Source organism: Oncorhynchus mykiss, chromosome 30 (assembly GCF_013265735.2).
Source record: "Oncorhynchus mykiss isolate Arlee chromosome 30, USDA_OmykA_1.1, whole genome shotgun sequence".
Lineage (NCBI taxonomy): Eukaryota > Metazoa > Chordata > Actinopteri > Salmoniformes > Salmonidae > Oncorhynchus > Oncorhynchus mykiss.
In genome coordinates this window covers 8,662,779-8,684,547 of record NC_050570.1, presented here as the reverse complement: position 1 = coordinate 8,684,547, position 21,769 = coordinate 8,662,779, and the positions used below count along the sequence as shown (strand labels likewise).

Below are 21,769 nucleotides of genomic sequence, written 5' to 3'. Positions count from 1 at the left end.
ATCCTATTCCCTATAGCAGTTTATGAATGGGTCTGAACTGGATCCTATTCCCTATAGCAGTTTATGAATGGGTCTGAACTGGATCCTATTCCCTATAGCAGTTTATGAATGGGTCTGAACTGGATCCTATTCCCTCTAGCAGTTTATGAATGGGTCTGAACTGGATCCTATTCCCTCTAGCAGTTTATGAATGGGTCTGAACTGGATCCTATTCCCTCTAGCAGTTTATGAATGGGTCTGAACTGGATCCTATTCCCTATAGCAGTTTATGAATGGGTCTGAACTGGATCCTATTCCCTATAGCAGTTTATGAATGGGTCTGAACTGGATCCTATTCCCTATAGCAGTTTATGAATGGGTCTGAACTGGATCCTATTCCCTATAGCAGTTTATGAATGGGTCTGAACTGGATCCTATTCCCTCTAGCAGTCTATGAATGGGTCTGAACTGGATCCTATTCCCTCTAGCAGTTTATGAATGGGTCTGAAATGGATCCTATTCCCTATAGCAGTTTATGAATGGGTCTGAACTGGATCCTATTCCCTATAGCAGTTTATGAATGGGTCTGAAATGGCCCCTATTCCCTATAGCAGTTTATGAATGGGTCTGAACTGGATCCTATTCCCTCTAGCAGTCTATGAATGGGTCTGAAATGGCCCCTATTCTCTCTAGCAGTTTATGAATGGGTCTGAACTGGATCCTATTCCCTATAGCAGTTTATGAATGGGTCTGAACTGGATCCTATTCCCTATAGCAGTTTATGAATGGGTCTGAAATGGCCCCTATTCCCTATAGCAGTTTATGAATGGGTCTGAAGTGGATCCTATTCCCTATAGCAGTTTATGAATGGGTCTGAACTGGATCCTATTCCCTCTAGCAGTTTATGAATGGGTCTGAACTGGATCCTATTCCCTATAGCAGTTTATGAATGGGTCTGAAATGGATCCTATTCCCTATAGCAGTTTATGAATGGGTCTGAACTGGATCCTATTCCCTATAGCAGTTTATGAATGGGTCTGAACTGGATCCTATTCCCTATAGCAGTTTATGAATGGGTCTGAAATGGCCCCTATTCCCTCTAGCAGTTTATGAATGGGTCTGAACTGGATCCTATTCCCTATAGCAGTTTATGAATGGGTCTGAACTGGATCCTATTCCCTATAGCAGTTTATGAATGGGTCTGAACTGGATCCTATTCCCTCTAGCAGTCTATGAATGGGTCTGAACTGGATCCTATTCCCTCTAGCAGTTTATGAATGGGTCTGAAATGGATCCTATTCCCTATAGCAGTTTATGAATGGGTCTGAACTGGATCCTATTCCCTATAGCAGTTTATGAATGGGTCTGAAATGGCCCCTATTCCCTATAGCAGTTTATGAATGGGTCTGAACTGGATCCTATTCCCTCTAGCAGTCTATGAATGGGTCTGAAATGGCCCCTATTCCCTCTAGCAGTTTATGAATGGGTCTGAACTGGATCCTATTCCCTATAGCAGTTTATGAATGGGTCTGAACTGGATCCTATTCCCTATAGCAGTTTATGAATGGGTCTGAAATGGCCCCTATTCCCTATAGCAGTTTATGAATGGGTCTGAACTGGATCCTATTCCCTATAGCAGTTTATGAATGGGTCTGAACTGGATCCTATTCCCTCTAGCAGTTTATGAATGGGTCTGAAATGGATCCTATTCCCTATAGCAGTTTATGAATGGGTCTGAACTGGATCCTATTCCCTATAGCAGTTTATGAATGGGTCTGAACTGGATCCTATTCCCTATAGCAGTTTATGAATGGGTCTGAAATGGCCCCTATTCCCTCTAGCAGTTTATGAATGGGTCTGAACTGGATCCTATTCCCTCTAGCAGTTTATGAATGGGTCTGAACTGGATCCTATTCCCTCTAGCAGTTTATGAATGGGTCTGAACTGGATCCTATTCTCTCTAGCAGTTTATGAATGGGTCTGAAATGGATCCTATTCCCTATAGCAGTTTATGAATGGGTCTGAACTGGATCCTATTCCCTATAGCAGTTTATGCATGGGTCTGAACTGGATCCTATTCCCTATAGCAGTTTATGAATGGGTCTGAACTGGATCCTATTCCCTCTAGCAGTCTATGAATGGGTCTGAACTGGATCCTATTCCCTCTAGCAGTTTATGAATGGGTCTGAAATGGATCCTATTCCCTATAGCAGTTTATGAATGGGTCTGAACTGGATCCTATTCCCTATAGCAGTTTATGAATGGGTCTGAAATGGCCCCTATTCCCTATAGCAGTTTATGAATGGGTCTGAACTGGATCCTATTCCCTCTAGCAGTCTATGAATGGGTCTGAAATGGCCCCTATTCCCTCTAGCAGTTTATGAATGGGTCTGAACTGGATCCTATTCCCTATAGCAGTTTATGAATGGGTCTGAAATGGCCCCTATTCCCTATAGCAGTTTATGAATGGGTCTGAACTGGATCCTATTCCCTATAGCAGTTTATGAATGGGTCTGAACTGGATCCTATTCCCTATAGCAGTTTATGAATGGGTCTGAACTGGATCCTATTCCCTCTAGCAGTTTATGAATGGGTCTGAACTGGATCCTATTCCCTATAGCAGTTTATGAATGGGTCTGAACTGGATCCTATTCCCTATAGCAGTTTATGAATGGGTCTGAACTGGATCCTATTCCCTATAGCAGTTTATGAATGGGTCTGAACTGGATCCTATTCCCTATAGCAGTTTATGAATGGGTCTGAAATGGATCCTATTCCCTATAGCAGTTTATAAATGGATCCTATTCCCTATAGCAGTTTATGAATGGGTCTGAACTGGATCCTATTCCCTATAGCAGTTTATGAATGGGTCTGAAATGGCCCCTATTCCCTATAGCAGTTTATGAATGGGTCTGAACTGGATCCTATTCCCTATAGCAGTTTATGAATGGGTCTGAACTGGATCCTATTCCCTCTAGCAGTTTATGAATGGGTCTGAACTGGATCCTATTCCCTATAGCAGTTTATGAATGGGTCTGAACTGGATCCTATTCCCTATAGCAGTTTATGAATGGGTCTGAACTGGATCCTATTCCCTATAGCAGTTTATGAATGGGTCTGAACTGGATCCTATTCCCTATAGCAGTTTATGAATGGGTCTGAACTGGATCCTATTCCCTATAGCAGTTTATGAATGGGTCTGAAATGGATCCTATTCCCTATAGCAGTTTATGAATGGGTCTGAACTGGATCCTATTCCCTATAGCAGTTTATGAATGGGTCTGAACTGGATCCTATTCCCTATAGCAGTTTATGAATGGGTCTGAAATGGCCCCTATTCCCTATAGCAGTTTATGAATGGGTCTGAACTGGATCCTATTCCCTATAGCAGTTTATGAATGGGTCTGAACTGGATCCTATTCCCTCTAGCAGTTTATGAATGGGTCTGAACTGGATCCTATTCCCTATAGCAGTTTATGAATGGGTCTGAACTGGATCCTATTCCCTATAGCAGTTTATGAATGGGTCTGAACTGGATCCTATTCCCTATAGCAGTTTATGAATGGGTCTGAACTGGATCCTATTCCCTATAGCAGTTTATGAATGGGTCTGAAATGGCCCCTATTCCCTATAGCAGTTTATGAATGGGTCTGAACTGGATCCTATTCCCTATAGCAGTTTATGAATGGGTCTGAACTGGATCCTATTCCCTCTAGCAGTTTATGAATGGGTCTGAACTGGATCCTATTCCCTATAGCAGTTTATGAATGGGTCTGAAATGGCCCCTATTCCCTATAGCAGTTTATGAATGGGTCTGAACTGGATCCTATTCCCTATAGCAGTTTATGAATGGGTCTGAACTGGATCCTATTCCCTATAGCAGTTTATGAATGGGTCTGAACTGGATCCTATTCCCTCTAGCAGTTTATGAATGGGTCTGAAATGGCCCCTATTCCCTATAGCAGTTTATGAATGGGTCTGAACTGGATCCTATTCCCTATAGCAGTTTATGAATGGGTCTGAACTGGATCCTATTCCCTATAGCAGTTTATGAATGGGTCTGAAATGGATCCTATTCCCTCTAGTGTGCTACTTAGGTATATTGTAAATGTATTTAACCTTTTATTTAACTAGTTAACTACAAATTTAACTAGACATTTTTATTTAAAATGATAGCCTACCAAAAGGCCTCATGCGGGGACGGGGGCTGGGATAAAAAATACAAAATGAATTTAATAAAAAATATAGGACTAAACACACATCACGACAAGAGACAACACAACATAAAGAGACCTAAGATGACAACACAACATGGTAGCAACATAACAACATGGTAGCAACATAACAACATGGTAGCAACATAACAACATGGTAGCAACACAACATAACAACAACATGGTAGCAACACAACATAACAACAACATGGTAGCAACACATGACAACACAACATGGTAGCAACACAGCAACAACATGGTAGCAACACAACATAACAACAACATGGTAGCAACACAACAGAAAGAGACCTAAGATGACAACACAGCATGGTAGCAACACAGGGTACAAACATTATTGGGCATAGACAACAGCGCAAAGGGCAAGAAGGTAGAGAGAACAATACATCACACAAAGCAGCCACAGTAAGAGTTTCCATGATTTGCGTCTTTGAAGGAAGAGATTGAAATTAAACTGTCCAGTTTGTATTTGTTGCAGTCGTTAGCAGTTGCTACTCTATTGGACCCGGGTCAAACGCGGTCCACCATTTTAGGTGATAAAAGTACATCTGAAATGTAACATAATTCCACACACACTGCTTTGCACCCTATGCGTTGAGACATGGGATCAATATACGTTGCATCATTTCAGGGAGCCCTGAATTCTCTCTGTCTCTCACTCTGTCTGTTTTTCCTGTAGAGGGATGGACTGATCTGTTAACATAGTGTTTCTTTCTCTAACTCCATCTTGTGAATACCCTCCTCCTCTCCATCTTGTGAATACCCTCCTCCTCTCCATCTTGTGAATACCCTCCTCCTCTCCATCTTGTGAATACCCTCCTCCTCTCCATCTTGTGAATACCCTCCTCCTCTCCATTTTGTGAATACCCTCCTCCTCTCCATCTTGTGAATACCCTCCTCCTCTCCATCTTGTGAATACCCTCCTCCTCTCCATCTTGTGAATACCCTCCTCCTCTCCATCTTGTGAATACCCTCCTCCTCTCCATCCCTCAGACTTTTTTGTCAACCTGATGTGATGCAGTCAAGTTGCCCATTGATGCTTTTCTGCCCAGGAGTGTTTTAATTCTTAAGATGGCCAGGGACTCTGCTTCTCTTTTCACTCTGTGCTGCGCTCTCCCTCCTTTTTTGTTCACTTTCCCTCCCCCTCTTCTCATTATTCTGCTCTCTTTCTATTTTTAGCCACCCCTAGGATCCCTGCTCTCCCTCCCTCTTGTGCTTCTTGTTCGTCATCAACCCCCCCCCCCCCCCCTCCAGCTTGGTGCTAGATAATAATGGCTACTGCCTGCATGAATCTTTCATCATCTGTGGGTTGGTTCCTCTGCTACAGTGCTACTCATGGTGCATGATGGTTTTGGGGTGGGGTGATGGTAAGCATTGGTACCCACTTCCCACCCTGAACATCCTGCATCTGATGGCTTTGGGTAGCGAGAGGTGTGTGTGTGTTGATCAGTCAGGCAGGGACTAGGGGGTGAAGGGCAGAAGCTGTCTAAAAATAGCAGTGCTCCCTCCTGACAAGGAGAGCAGAGAATGTCACTAGAACATCAGTCCGGACTCCTTGTACATCCATCTATCCTGCTTGGGCTCCGCTGTCTTTAGTCTTTGTTATAACCACTCATTTAATAGACCTTTCTCTTCAGCCAACTGTAAAGATCATTTGTCAAGAGGCCTTGTTTAATAGACCTTTCTCTTCAGCCAACTGTAAAGACCATTTGTCAAGAGGCCTTGTTTAATAGACCTTTCTCTTCAGCCAACTGTAAAGACCATTTGTCAAGAGGCCTTGTTTAATATACCTTTCTCTTCAGCCAACTGTAAAGACCATTTGTCAAGAGGCCTTGTTTAATAGACCTTTCTCTTCAGCCAACTGTAAAGACCATTTGTCAAGAGGCCTTGTTTAATAGACCTTTCTCTTCAGCCAACTGTAAAGACCATTTGTCAAGAGGCCTTGTTTAATAGACCTTTCTCTTCAGCCAACTGTAAAGACCATTTGTCAAGAGGCCTTGTTTAATAGACCTTTCTCTTCAGCCAACTGTAAAGACCATTTGTCAAGAGGCCTCGTTTTATAATGAGTCAGCGTAGCTTATTGATAACGTTGTAGAATTTATACTAGTTTATTTTCTTTCAGTTCCACGTTTGTGCGTTGTCATGTGGATTAATAACGTTGTTGGGTGTGTCTCCTTGACTGATTTGCTGTTGACACAGATGTTCTATTTGAACCGATTGCCATCCAGTCACCTGTGAAGGCTCCAGTGCTGTGAAGGCTCCAGTGCTGTGAAGGCTCCAGTGCTGTGAAGGCTCCAGTGCTGTGGAAACTCTGTTGCTCCACTGTTGCTGTTTTGATCATCCGAAAAGCAGTCTGACCAGAAATTATGGCGTCACAATTTAGCTAAGATAAAGGAATTTTCTCTGCAATGAGTTTCTTTTGAAAGCCTTGACAGGAATTGCATGAGGACACTTCATGTTAATGTATACTGAACACAAATATAACATGTTGGTCACATGTTTCATGAGCTGAAATAAAAGATTTCAGACATTTTCCATATGCTTATTTCTCTAAAATGTTGTGCACAAATTTGCTTACATCCCTGTTAGTGAGTATTTCTCCTTTGCCAAGATAATCCATCCACCTAACAGGTGTGGCATATCAAGAAGCTGATTAAACAGCATGATCATTACCCAGGTAATGTTGTGCTGGAGACAATAAGGCCACTAATGTGCAGTTTTGTTGCACAACACAATGCCACCGATGTCTCAACTTTTTAAGGGAGTGTGCAATTGGCATGCTGACTGCAGGAATGTCCACCAGAGCGGTTGCCAGAGAATTGAATGTTCATTTCTCTGCCATAAGCCGCCTCCAACACAATTTGAGAATTTGGTAGTATGTCCAACCAGCCTCACAACCACAGACCACATGTAACCATGCCAGCCCAGGACCTCCACATCCGGCTTCTTCACCTACGGGGTCATCTGAGACCAGCCACCTGGACGGCTGATGAAACTGAGGCGTATTTCTGTCTGTAATAAAGCCCTTTTGTGGGGAAAACCTCTGACTGGTTGGGTCTGGCTCCCCAGTGGGTGGGCCTATGCCCTCCCAGGCTGCACCCCTGCCCAGTCTTGTGAAATCCATAGATTAGGACCTAACTAATTCAGTTCATTTGACCGATATCATTATATGACCTTTAAGTCAGTAAAATCGTAGCAATAGTTGCATGTGGTGTTGATTTTTGTTCAGTATGTTAGACCCCCAATATATTGGTTATGTCATATATTCCCCACTATATGTTAGCAGTCCATACAGTTTGAAGTGTGGTGTATAGTGATTTGGCACCAGGCTGAAATGTTATGAGAACCTGTACCGGCCTCTCTGTACCGGCCTCTCTGTACCGGCCTCTCTGTACCGGCCTCTCTGTACCGACCTCTCTGTACCGACCTCTCTGTACCGACCTCTCTGTACCGACCTCTCTGTACTGACCTCTCTGTACTGACCTCTCTGTACTGACCTCTCTGTACTGACCTCTCTGTACTGACCTCTCCTCCCCATTTTCTCTTTTTTTATCTCCAGTTGTGACGGGAGCCACAGACGGAATCGGGAAAGTCTATGCAGAGAAGGTGAGTTTCCTGCATGGGCCCATTATTTCATTTCCTCCATAGAAAAACACACAAGAGCAGTGGTTCCCAGGCTTCTACTCAGTTCCTCACACACACAGAGTTCCGTGTTGAGTTGGAGAACCCTTGTCATTGGGCCATGTGTTTTAGAGTAGTAGTAAAAGCCCAGACATAGTAGTTGGTCGGCCCATGCTACAGGTCTCTCTCCCAGTGAAGATGTGGTAGTTGGTCGGCCGGTGCTACAGGTCTCTCTCCCAGTCAAGATGTAGTAGTTGGTCGTCCCATGCTACAAGTCTCTCTCCCAGTCAAGACGTGGTAGTTGGTCGTCCCATGCTACAGGTCTCTCTCCCAGTCAAGACGTGGTAGTTGGTCGGCCCGTGCTACAGGTCTCTCTCCCAGTCAAGATGTAGTAGTTGGTCGGCCCGTGCAACCGCTCTCTCTCTCCTAGTCAAGACGTGGTAGTTGGTCGGCCCGTGCTACAGGTCTCTCTCCCAGTCAAGACGTGGTAGTTGGTTGGCCCGTGCAACCGCTCTCTCTCTCCCAGTCAAGACGTGGTAGTTAGTCGGCCCGTGCTACAGGTCTCTCTCTCCCAGTCAAGACGTGGTAGTTGGTCGGCCCGTGCAACCACTCTCTCTCTCCCAGTCAAGACGTGGTAGTTGGTTGGCCCGTGCAACCGCTCTCTCTCTCCCAGTCAAGACGTGGTAGTTGGTTGGCCCGTGCTACAGGTCTCTCTCTCCCAGTCAAGACGTAGTAGTTGGCCCGTGCAACAGTGTAGCTTGATTCCTATTGAGTCTCCCATTCAAGTTCAGTATGGTCTTCAGTAACTGGAGTGGTGGTGTTCAGTAACTGGAGTGGTGGTGTTCAGTAACTGGAGTGGTGGTGTTCAGTAACTGGAGTGGTGGTGTTCAGTAACTGGAGTGGTGGTGTTCAGTAACTGGTGTGGCGGTGTTCAGTAACTGGTGTGGCGGTGTTCAGTAACTGGAGTGGCGGTGTTCAGTAACTGGAGTGGCGGTGTTCAGTAACTGGAGTGGCGGTGTTCAGTAACTGGAGTGGCGGTGTTCAGTAACTGGTGTGGCGGTGTTCGGTAACTGGTGTGGCGGTGTTCAGTAACTGGTGTGACGGTGTTCAGGTATACTGGAGTGGTGGTGTTCAGGTATACCTCGTCTTCTCGCCCCTCCTTCTCAGCTTGCTGGAAAAGGGTTTGCCATGATGCTCATCAGTCGCTCCCAGGACAAGCTGGATGACGTTGCCAGGCAGCTTGGTAAGTGTGTGTGTGTGTGTGTGTGTACCTCTTTCTGACTGTCTGGCAGTCATCCCAATGCTAATGGGTGGATCACTATATTCACTTTAATAACGTCACTTTAATAATGTTTACATATCTTGCATTACTCATCTCATGTGTATATATGTAGATGTGTAAATACTGTATTTTACCATCTCCTGCATCTTGCCTATGTCGCTTGGTCATCCATATATTTTATGTACATATTCTTATTCCATCCCTTTAGGTGTGTGTGATTGTTAAATATTACTGCACTGTCTGAACTAGAAGCACAAGCATTTCACTATATTTGCATTAACATCTGCTAACCATGTGTATGTAACCAAGAACATTTGATTTGGAGTATAGTGTGTGTGTGTGTGTGTGTGCACCAGGTCTGCTGACATGTAAGATGGGGGGCCAGTTTAAAAAGATTCCCCAGCCTTTACTAAAGGCTAGCCTGTACATCATTACAGGAACTGTATATAACATGGGGATACACACTCCTGTCTGTGGACGCCTGGAATCCCTTCAGGTGGAAGCCTGGAATCCCTTCAGGTGGAAGCCTGGAATCCCTTCAGATTGTCATGGAAAGCTGTCAGGTTGAGGGCACGGTGTGTGGGAAGATGAAGATGTCTGCGTGGGCAGGCCTGCGTTGTACACCACGTGTCCAAAAGTATGTGGACGCCCTTTCAAATGAGTGGATTCAGCTGTTTCAGCCACACCCATCGCTGACAGATGTATAGAATCGAGCACACAGCCATGTAATCACCATACACAACCATCGGCAGTGGAATGGCCCGTACTGAAGAGTTCAGTGACTTTCAACATGGCACCATCAGGATGCCCTGCTAGATCTTCCCCGGTCAACTGTAAGTGCTGTTATTGTGAAGTGAGAATGTCTAGGAGCAACAACAGCTCAGCCTGCTAAGTGATAGATCAAACAAGCTTACCAAACGTCACCGGTGAGTGCTGTAGCGCGTAAAGAAAATAGTCTCCTCCGTTACAACACTCACTACCGAGTTCCAAACTGCCTCGAAGCCACATTGGCACAATAATTGTTCGTCGGGTGATTCATGAAATGGGTTTCCATGGCTGAGCAACCGCACAAAAGCCTAAGATCACCATGTGCAATGCCAAGCGGAATTGGTGTAAAGCTCGCCGCCGTTGGACTCTGGATCAGTGGAAACGCATTCTCTGGATTAATGAATCACACTTCACCATCTTGCATTCCGACTGACTAATCTGGGTTTAGCGGATGCCAGGAGAACACTACCTTCCCGACTGCATAGTGCCAACTGTAAAGTTTGGTGGAGGAGGAACAATGGTCTGCGGCTGTTTTTCCATCGTTCGGGCACCTTAGTTCCAGTGAAGGGAAATCTTAACGCTACAGCATACAATGACATTCTAGACGGCCCTTTCCAGTTACAATCATGACAATGCCTCTGCACAAAGCAAGGTCCATACAGAAATGGTTTGTCGATCGGTGTGGAAGAACTTGACTGGCCTGCACAGAGCTCTGACCTCAACCCCATCGAACACCTTTGGGATGAATTGGAACGCCGCCTGCAAGCCAGGCCTAATCGCCCAACATCAGTGCTCGACCTCACTAATGCTCTTGTGACTGAAGTGGAAACGAGTCCCCGCAGCAATATTCCAACATCTAGTGGAACACCTTCCCAGAAGAATGGAGGCTGTTACAGCAGCAAAGGAGGGACCAACTCCATATTAATGCCCATGATTTTTGAATGAGATGTTTGACGAGCACGTGTCCACATACTTTTGGTCATGTATGGGTATCTGTCCAAGGCTTGTACTAAAATGTCACCCCTTAATCCAGCAGTGGTGACTCCTGGCTGTGTTCAGAAATATCCCTCTCTGTGATTGGCACATCCCCCTGAATTCTTCTCTCGTATCTTACCGGGGCGCACATTAGACAAATGAGTATTCTACAATCTAATTGCGGCGAGTGTTAAAGGAGAAGAGGGAAAGGAGGGGGGTTTTTTAACGTTTTTTTGGGGGGTTTGTATACATCGCCCACTCCTGTTTGAGTCGGTAAAGTTGTGTATTTTCATACTGATGATAAATAAAAAAAAATCTGTGGAATTTTTGTTGTTGAAAGAGGGATCGATCTCCTGTTGGATGGGACATGGAACGTGCTTAGTGCAGTCAGTGAATGGGCTGACTGATGATAACGTATGAATGTGTGAGTATGTAGGCCATAGGAAGTGGAGACTACTTGATGGGCGTGTTTTTTTTTTTTTCAGGTTGTCTCTACATAACATTAGAACGCAAAGTTAGCTTTGGTGCCTCCTGTCTGCACTAAAACTATAACTGATAAGGAAAGCATTGAAACACAGTCAGACAACCATATAAATCTCTCCTCCAATATGTACTGCTCATCATTAATGGAGTATTGTATTAATGTCCCACCGTTAACATCAACTGTTTACAGAGGAGCAATACAAGGTGGAGACCAAGACCATCGCTGTGGACTTTGGTCTGTCGGATATCTACCCCAAGATCGAAGCTGGACTGGCAGGCCTGGAGATCGGAGTGTTGGGTAGGTGTTCCTCGCTCTGTGTACCACAACTTCAACACACCACGTTCTCATCTGTTTCACAAAACATCCTCACAAACCACATACTGACATCGGTCTCATAATCTACACCGATAAACGACTCGCGCGCACACACTTTTGACATTGCACATTTTGTTGTACCGAGGTAAACGTGTCAGTTTAAAAAAAATTAAAAACATTTCCCAGCAGCACATACTGATACTATGGTGGCATGCATGTTTACACTTGTTTAACAACACATGCCGCTGGTCCCTGGACTGTCGAGCCGCTGGTCCCTGGACTGTCGAGCCGCTGGTCCCTGGACTGTCGAGCCGCTGGTCCCTGGACTGTCGAGCCGTTGGTCCACGGACTGTCGGCTACTTAATGCTACTTAATATAATGTTTACATACCCTACATTACTCATCTCATATGTATATACTGTACTCGACACATCTACTGCATCTTGCCTATGCCGTTCTGTACCATCACTCATTCATATATCTTTATGTACATATTCTTTATCCCTTTACACTTGTGTGTATAAGGTAGTAGTTTTGGAATTGTTAGGTTAGATTACTCATTGGTTATTACTGCATTGTCGGGAACTAGAAGCACAAGCATTTCGCTACACTTGCATTAACATTTGCTCACCATGTGTATGTGACCATTAACATCTGCTTACCATGTGTATGTGACCATTAACATCTGCTCACCATGTGTATGTGACCATTAACATCTGCTCACCATGTGTATGTGACCATTAACATCTGCTCACCATGTGTATGTGACCATTAACATCTGCTCACCATGTGTATGTGACCATTAACATCTGCTAACCATGTGTATGTGACCATTAACATCTGCTCACCATGTGTATGTGACCATTAACATCTGCTAACCATGTGTCCTTAGAAAATAAGATGCAGTCAGTCCTGGAGTTGTGACCCTAAAAATCTAAAACAGTAGAAGTGTTACTCTATTCTCAGTGTGGTCATTCAGAATGAACCACCTACTAGTATGCCTTAAGATGTACCTACAGAGTTGATTAGTTTTCAGATGTCACTCTCCGTCAGTCCACATTCTTGCTGTGTGACTGTCACATTCAGACAAGACCATTGTTCTTTGTGTCAGAGCCCATAAGTACATGTGCTGCTTGGCTTGCTCTTCCAGTTTAAGGTGTGGTTGTGTGCACTTTTTATGAACACCTTGCTCTCATAAGGTCCTGCTGCCCCCTGGTGGCTTTCAAGTGTAACAGCGGCAGTTTTAAATTTATTTATTGCCAATAACTATGGTCTCGTCTGCTTTTAAATAAAAACAATTATTCAACAGTGAACAATGTTGGAATCTCCTATCCCTACCCTGAGTACTTCCTGCATATTCCTGACCTGGACAACGTGAGTATTTATAAAAAATAATAATAATAATAAAAAAAAAAATTAAATTGTGAGTGAAGCATGGGCTCACCATCAGTTACTTCAGGGGGACTGACACCTTTTGAAACCAGTTGAGTTCCAGAAGGTTCCTAGCGTTACTTTAGCTGTAGAAAATAAACTAAGACTGTTTGCATTCGGAATGATTTAAAGATGCAATCTGGGATCTTAAGCACAACAAATTCGTAACATATCACACTATTTGCAAAATTGGTAACGCATAGTTAATGACGTAGTACACAACTGGGACCTGTTTTGGCTCTTCAGAACCACTTTGAAAACTGTTTGAAATTATTAAAGTTTGAGAGGAGTTTTTACACTTAAACTAATGTTTTTCTTCTACATTCTAGTTCATCACCAACATGATCAATGTCAACATGACCTCTGTTTGCCAGGTAAGAGTTCTCTCGTTTCTGGAGCAGTTCTGAGTGTATATGTATACCATAGATTTATCATCTAGTATATATTTTATCAGTGACGCTGTGCACTCTGTCTCTGAGGCAAAGTTCAGGGTTTTCAGTGGTAAGACGACGTCTTGACGACACGCTGGTATCACTGGCACAGACGGCATGTAGACGGGCGTCCATCTTTCTCTTCCTCTTCACCCACCCATTCTTTCCTCTCCTCCTTCACTGTTGCTGCTGTGCCTCCTGCAGGTTCCCAGAGCATCGGTGAACTACAGAACTGTCATTGTTCACCCATAGACTACCCTTTCTTACCCTTCTTACCCTTTTTTCTTACCCTTCTCTCTTTCTCTCTCGCCCTGCTTCTCACGTGGCTGAAATGTACCAGTGTGCCATACATCTCCCATAATGCCACTGGGGTAAATCTGTAGTGGGATCTAAAGTTCATCGCTGGTCCTGTATAACTTTAAATGACGGTATTTGTTTTTTTTTGAGACAACTTTCTTGTCCAATCAATTTGGTCTGGAAATTTGCATAACGTGTGATCTGTAGTGTCCCACGTGTTTTATTGATATGGTACTGTATATGCTGCAGCCACTGATTCCTGACCTGTTCTGTCAGATCGTTGACCTGTTGCTCAGGAGTTGACCTTTGCCTCTTCAGATGACCCGTCTTGTCCTGCCCAGAATGGTTCAGAGGTGAGTTGGTTTCCTTTTTCAGAAGTGCTGTTGCCACATTTCATAAAGAAACGTACATTCAGTTCTAATTTGCCTTAGTGCCAAACTAGGTAGTCTGAGGCAGTTCTTTATGGGGTTTTACGTCTCAGTCAAATTCTTGTCATGACAATGCGGTGCTTCACCATAAAACTATAAATTCTAAATAAAATCCTTTGTCAACCTGAGTGGTTGATTTTTTTTTTCACCCACCTCCCTCTAATGCTGGTGTGAGTACTAGTCTGAGCGATCATTCCACTCCTTGTCACTCTAAATCCATAAAGAGTTTGCAAGAGGGCAGAAACGGGCTGTGGCACTCAGGCTATTCCAATGCTGGAACCTACATCAGAAAAGCCTAAATGTGCTCTATTAGAAGGACCATGATATGAAGACAGGCTTGATATGTTTAGAACAGGAGACCAAGGGTGTTATCCAGAGGATACACTAAAACACAGCTCCTTCTCCCAGCTGCGGCTACGCCTTCCCCTTCTCCCAGCTCCCCCACCACCCAGCTGCGCCTTCCCCTTCTCCCAGCTCCCCCACCACCCAGCTGCGCCTCCCCTCCTTCTTTCTAGCCCTCTTTCTTTGTTCCCCATTCTGACCAGCTGTTTTTCAATTCGCACAAATGCGCCCTCGGATTGGCTCGGACGAATCACATGGGATCTCTGGGCCAATGGAAAGGTGAGGGGCCAACCAACCCCATTTTCACTACATCACTGCAGCAACAGGGGCACAAACTACGTCAGCAAGCGACTGCCATGGCAACCCACACAGTGACTTTGATTACTGTGTGTGGCAGTTTACAGTGGAACTAGTCTGCTTGTACTCTGACAAAACAGACCACGGCACCTTCCAGCGCGCCATAGCAGAACAAGAGGAAAGTCCTCTCATCCCCTTTTTTTGTTTTGTGTGTTTCAGGTCCAAAGGTGTGGTCCTCAACATCTCCTCTGCTAGTGGCATGTACCCTTTCCCACTCCTCACTGTATACTCCTCTTCCAAGGCAAGGGCCACTCATAGACCTCTATATACAGACCTGCACCACCCGCAGACCGACAGATACAACACGTGTTTATAAATTGTTCCATAGTAGGATTTGTTACATATAGCGAAACCTTTTAGGTTCTCCAGCTGTAGTTCAGTAGGGGGCGCTCTCTCTCATATTCAAAGGGATTTATTGGCATGGGGAAACATATGTTTTTTTGCAGAATGTAGAGTCTCAATTGGGTGTTTGTCCCATTTTGTGAATTCTTGGTTGGTAAGTGGACCTGTTCATTAACTGATTTGAAGTATTATTTTTTTTTAAATGTATTTTGTCACATCCTAATTGAGATGATGATGATGATGATGATGATGATGATAATATCTCTTGGTACCTTTAGGCTTTTGTGGACTTCTTCTCTCGTGGACTTCAGGAGGAGTACAAGGCCAAGGGAATCATTGTCCAGGTAGGAACTCTTCCTGTTTACCTGGGCCACTTTCAGCAGGACACCACGTTGGGCAACGTTCAGGTACAATTGTGTTATGTAAAGCAAACATGCCTCTCTAGCAGGTAGAATAGGATCAGGGATCAGCTCTATTCATGGAATTTCTATCGGCAACGTTTGCACCACGTTCTACAACGTTTGCATACAAAACATGACCCTGTTCGCTACTTATTTCCGTAGGACTTATTCTCCGTCAGTTCCACAAAGCTAGCTATGGCTACACCTTACAGTTCTACAAAGCTAGCGATGGCTTGTTGGAGAATAATCAGAATTAGTTGGTAACATAGGTAAGATGTTTTATATTCATCATATGTTTGTAAGTTACTTCTCATCAGAATGTGTTTGTATAATACTGTGGCGGGGTTGCAGTATCTGTTCTATGTCAAGACTAAGTTGCTTGGGCCGGAGAGAGGGGAGACGTCAAGCGTGTATCTCTTGGCTCCACAATGTCTGTGTGCCAGTCAATGTGTCTCTGATCTTGTCAAGATAGGATGGATTTGATATATGGCTGTTGATATGGAGGATTGGTTTATGGTTCTGAGTTTGAGAAAATAACATAGTTTAGGAGACAAAGCTGAACGATGAATTATGCCTATGCTGTCTGGCTATGTGTCTCTTTGCTATAAAGGATCTCAGTTGCAATGTGTAAGGGACTCTCAGAGAATTCATTGATAGACACTGAATTGATCTGAGAGTCACAGGGTTGTGATAGAGCTCATATAATTAAAGATGGACTTTGTGATAACTAACTCTGACTTGTGTGTGGTTTGCTCTCATGATTTGGTAAATAGAGGAAATTTCCACGACAGGCTACACCTTACAGTTCCACAAAGCTAGCTATGGCTACACCTTACAGTTCCACAAAGCTAGCTATGGGTACACCTTACAGTTCCACAAAGCTAGCTATGGCTACACCTTACAGTTCCACAAAGCTAGCTATGGATATACCGTACAGTTCCACAAAGCTAGCTATGGATACACCGTACAGTTCCACAAAGCTAGCTATGGCTACACCTTACAGTTCCACAAAGCTAGCTATGGCTACACCTTACAGTTCCACAAAGCTAGCTATGGCTACACCTTACAGTTCCATAAAGCTAGCTATGGCTACACCGTACAGTTCTACAAAGCTAGCTATGGCTACACCGTACAGTTCTACAAAGCTAGCTATGGCTACACCGTACAGTTCCACAAAGCTAGCTATGGCTACACCGTACAGTTCCACAAAGCTAGCTATGGGTACACCGTACAGTTCCACAAAGCTAGCTATGGGTACACCGTACAGTTCCACAAAGCTAGCTATGGCTACACCGTGCAGCCCTGCAGTTCCACAAAACTCAATCTAATCCTGGTCCTGAGGACCCAACGTTTGTTTTGTTTTTGCCTTAGCACTCATACACTTGATTCAACTATTCTAAATGTGTACCCCTTTGGGTTCCCAGGTCCCAGATTGGGAAACACTAACTCAACAGGTCTCAAGTCGTGTTTTTAACGTGGATACTGTTGCTGTATATACATTGTTTAATTTTCAGCTAAACTTTCTCTCTCTCTTGCATATTTTGTTTTCTAGAGTGTACTGCCCTTCTTTGTGGCCACCAAGATGACCCGTATCAAGAAGCCCACCCTGGACAAGCCCACCCCTGAGCGCTATGTGGCCGCTGAGCTGAACACCATCGGACTGCAGGGCCAGACCAACGGCTACTTCCCCCACGCTGTAATGGTACGGACCCCCCCCCCCCCCCCCCCCCCCCCCCCCCAAATCTCCCTTAAAATGTACGTTTCGTTTTGGACAAGTCGAGGTAGTCCTTCCCAGTTTCTGTACGTTTTCTTCTGTTTGTCATGTTGTATTTTGCTTCACGTCACTGAATAATGAATGCACCCTCTGTGTACAGTGCATTCGTGAAGTATTCCGACCCTTTGCTATGAGACTTTAAATTGAGCTCAGGTGCATCCTGTTTTCATTGATCATCCTTGAGATGTTTCTACAACTTTATTGGAGTCCGCCTGTGGTAAATTCAATTGATTGGACATGATTTGGAAAGGCACACACCTGTCTATGTTAAGGTCCCACAGTTGACAGTGCATGTCAAAGCAAAAACCAGGCTATGAGGTCAAAGGAGTTGTCCATCGAGCTCCAAGACAGGATTGTTTTGAAGCACAGATCTGAGGAAGGGTTTCAAAATATATCTGCAGCATTGAAGGTCCCCAAGAACACAGTGGCCTCCATTCTTAAATGGAAGAAGTTTGGAACCACCAAGACTCTTCCTAGAGCTGGCCGCCCGGACAAACTGAGCAATTGGGGGAAAAGGGCCTTGGTCAGGGAGGTGACCAAGAAGCCACTCTTCAATAAAAGGCCATGACAGCCCGCTTGGAGTTTGCCAAAAGGCACCTAAAGGTCTCTCAGACCATGAGAAACAAGATTATCTAATGAAACCAAGATTGAACTCTTTGGCCTGAATGGCAAGTGCCACATCTGGAGGAAACCTGGCACCATCCCTACGGTGAAGCATGGGGGTGGCAGCATTATGCTGTGGGGATGTTTTTCAGCGGCAGGGACTGGGAGACTAGTCAGGATTGAGGCAAAGATGACCGGAGAAAAGTACAGAGATCCTTGATGCTCCAGACCGCTCAGGACCTCAGACTGGGATGAAGGGTCACCTTCCAACAAGACAATGGCACACAGTCAAGACGACGCAGGAGTGGCTTTGGGACAAGTATCTGAACGTCATTGAGTGGCCCAGCCAGAGCCCGGACTTGAACCCAATCAAACATCTCTGGAGAGATGTGAAAACAGCTGTTCAGTGTCGCTCCCCATCCAACCTGACAGAGCTTGAGAGGATCTGCAGAGAAGAATGTGAGAAACTCCCCAAATACAGGTGTGCCAAGCTTGTCGTGTCCTACCCAAGAAGACTTAAGGCTGTAATTGCTGCCAAAGGTGCTTCAACAAAGTACTGAATAAAGTGTCTGAATACTTATGTAAATGTGTTTTTAAAATTATTTTTATTATACATTTACAGAATTGTCTAACCCGTTTTTAGTTGTGACATTGTGGGGTATTGCGGGGTGGGAAACTATTTAATCCATTTTAGAATAAGGCTGTAACTTAACAATGTGGAAAAAGCCAAGGGGTCTGAGTACTTTCCGAATGCACTGAGTGTACTAAACATTAAACACCTTCTATTGAGTTGCACCTCCACCTTTTGCCCTCAGAACAGTCTCAATTCATTGGGTGTCGAAAGCGTTCCGCAGGGATGCTGGTCCATGTTGACTCTACAAGGTGTTGAAAGCGTTCCACAGGGATGCTGGTCCATGTTGACTCCACTGCTTCTCACAGTTGTCAAGTTGGCTGGATGTTCTTTGGGTGGTGGACCCTTATTGATACACACGGGAAAACTGAGCGTGAAAAACCCAGCAGCGTTGCAGTTCTGGACTCAAACCGGTGTGCCTGGCACCTACTACCATACCCCGTTGAAAGACACTTCAATATTTTTCTCTTGCCTATTCACCCTCTGAATGGCGCACACACACAATCCATGTCTCAAGACTTAACAATCTTTCTTTAACCCGTCTCCTCCCCTTCATCTACACTGATTTTTGAAGATTTAAGAGGTGACATCAATAAGGAATCATAACTTTCATCCGGATTCACCTGGTCAGTCTGTCATGGAAAGAGCATGTGTTCTTAATGTTTTGTATAGTATGTCCACACTGAGTGCTAACTAACCTCTTGCCACTGGGCTGGCTGACCACTGTCCTGGTGGCTATTAACCTGGTCCTCTGTTGTCTTCAGGGCTGGCTGACCACTGTCCTGGTGCCTATTAACTTGGTCATCTACTTCGGGGCCAGGATGAACCGAGCCCAACGCACCGGATACCTGAAGAGGAGGAAGCTGAGGGAACTGGCCAACCAGAGCAACGGGAAGAGTGACAGGCTGAAGAGCGAGTAAAACCTACTCCATAGCAACGAATGGAGACTAGAAGCTGACCATAGAACTTCCATTCAACTACCCTGGACTGTCTGTCTTGATCAGCCCCCCCCCCCCCCTCAGACGTTTCACATTGTTTAGTTTTAGCCATAAACTGGCACACCTGATTCCATTAGTTGACTAATGGTGTCAGGTGTGCCATTTTAGGGTTAAAACCATGTGAAACGTCTGGGGAAGCCTGATTAGAGGGTTGGGGAACGCTGCATTAGATAATGTTGTTGAATTTTCACTATTTTTGTGTGTCACGGAGTCTATATTGATGTAACTTTAGCAAGTCTCTCTGAATGAAGTGGTAACTGGCCACAGTGGCAGGAACAAAATAAATGAAAGGAAAATGTCTTTGTTCTCAGCACAGGGAATAGTTATTTTTCTATGTAAACAAAAATGAATTGGTGATAAGAATCTCAAATATATTTTTATGTACGTAAAAGCAAGCTAGATCTTCAGGTACTTTACGAAGTTGTGTTTATACGCTGTGGCTGAAAAGTGTACAAGTGATAATCTTAATCCCTCCTGTCCTTGATTCCTAATTTCCTTAACACCTCTCTAAGCTCATTGGCGGACAGGCTCAAAGGTCCCACTCCTCGAACCCCTTCCAATGAGCTTCCAGAGGGAGGAATCAAGAACCCGGATAGTCAGTTGATGGCTTGTACACGTTTCAGACCTTAGCCCATGTAAGGATCTCTCTCCAGCCTCAGCTTGTCTTGACTTTAGCTGAGTTGTTGGCTTTTTTTGTGTGTGGTTGTTTTTGTGGATTTGTTTTGTTTCCTGGTTTTAAGTTGTCCAACCGCAATCTTGTAAGGTTGTTTTATGGATTTGATGGAGGGAAACAAAAGTACTTTCTTTTCTCTCATTTCTCATCCAGTTCATGTTGGTTTTGGTCCAACAAGAGGGACTCTGGCACATTTGAAGTCCTTGTATGGAGCTCTGAACGAGTGACAATAATAGTTGAAAAGCTGACCGTACACGCTTTTGGCTTACAGCTCATACACTGTATTGCAGATACCAAAGATTGTATGTATTATATTGTGCAAGATTGCCTCTTTGTACAACGAGCACAACTCTTTCTGACTGTGTTTGTATGGGGGTTTGACTGTGTTTGTATGGAGGTTTGGTCTGTGAGGGCCTTGGCTCTCTGTATGCCTTGTTCAGACTTCAACCGTGGTGCCTTTTTTAGAAGAGTTCTCAGTGTGAAACGCCCCCAGTTTTACATGATCAGGGATGTTGAGCAGTGAATTGCCATGAACTCCTGCTACTTTGCACCTGTATAATATTCAGAACTTTTCTATGATTTTATAACTTTAAAAAATACTGTGCAATGTGCTCTGTAGTTTCACTCCAACTTTTTGTAGGATTTTTGGATATTATTAATGAACATGTACTATGCTGTTTAAAAGGGATTCAAATGTTAAGTTTATATTCCTTGTGTGTTTAAAAAAAATAAAGTTTATAACAACATGGCGTATGCTTTTCTCCGGTATTCCTTTGTGGTAAGATTCATTCCAAATGGCACCCTGTTCCCTACTCAAAAGTAGTGTACTATAGGAAACAGTGTACTGTTTGGGGGCACAACCAATGTGTTTCCCCCCCCCCCTCCCAGCCTCCATCTTTACTAAGATTTTGGGGCCAAGACTATCTCTCTTATATCACTTTATGATGTCACAACCGGTAATCCACCATTGTCATAGAGTTCCAAGAACAACAACCAACAGCTGTCTGCATGTGGAATGACCAGAGACTAGGCAACAGCTGTCTGCATGTGGAATGACCAGAGACTAGGCAACAGCTGTCTGCATGTGGAATGACCAGAGACTAGGCAACAGCTGTCTGCATGTGGAATGACCAGAGACTAGGCAATAGCTGTCTGCATGCAGAATGACCAGAAACTAGGCAACAGCTGTCTGCATGTGGAATGACCAGAGACTAGGCAACAGCTGTCTGCATGTGGAATGACCAGAGACTAAGCAACAGCTGTCTGCATGTGGAATGACCAGAGACTAGGCAACAGCTGTCTGCATGTGGAATGACCAGAGACTAGGCAACAGCTGTCTGCATGTGGAATGACCAGAGACTAAGCAACAGCTGTCTGCATGTGGAATGACCAGAGACTAAGCAAC

The 21,769-nt window shown here is 44.4% G+C and overlaps 1 protein-coding gene across 1 annotated transcript in view; it reads left to right on the top strand.

Annotated features, from left to right (window-relative positions):
* LOC110521254 (very-long-chain 3-oxoacyl-CoA reductase-A) overlaps nucleotides 1–21,115 on the top strand; it is a 34,642-nt gene extending 13,527 nt beyond the window's left edge. Inside the window, exons 2-11 of the mRNA XM_021598702.2 lie at nucleotides 7,771–7,817; nucleotides 9,000–9,075; nucleotides 11,531–11,638; nucleotides 12,966–13,030; nucleotides 13,417–13,461; nucleotides 14,134–14,168; nucleotides 15,102–15,183; nucleotides 15,563–15,628; nucleotides 17,238–17,387; nucleotides 19,458–21,115. Of these exons, the coding sequence (XP_021454377.1) occupies nucleotides 7,771–7,817; nucleotides 9,000–9,075; nucleotides 11,531–11,638; nucleotides 12,966–13,030; nucleotides 13,417–13,461; nucleotides 14,134–14,168; nucleotides 15,102–15,183; nucleotides 15,563–15,628; nucleotides 17,238–17,387; nucleotides 19,458–19,613 (830 nt within the window). The 3' untranslated portion in view covers nucleotides 19,614–21,115. The remainder of the gene's footprint in view (nucleotides 1–7,770; nucleotides 7,818–8,999; nucleotides 9,076–11,530; nucleotides 11,639–12,965; nucleotides 13,031–13,416; nucleotides 13,462–14,133; nucleotides 14,169–15,101; nucleotides 15,184–15,562; nucleotides 15,629–17,237; nucleotides 17,388–19,457) is intronic.
* The last annotated feature ends 654 nt before the right edge of the window (nucleotides 21,116–21,769 follow it).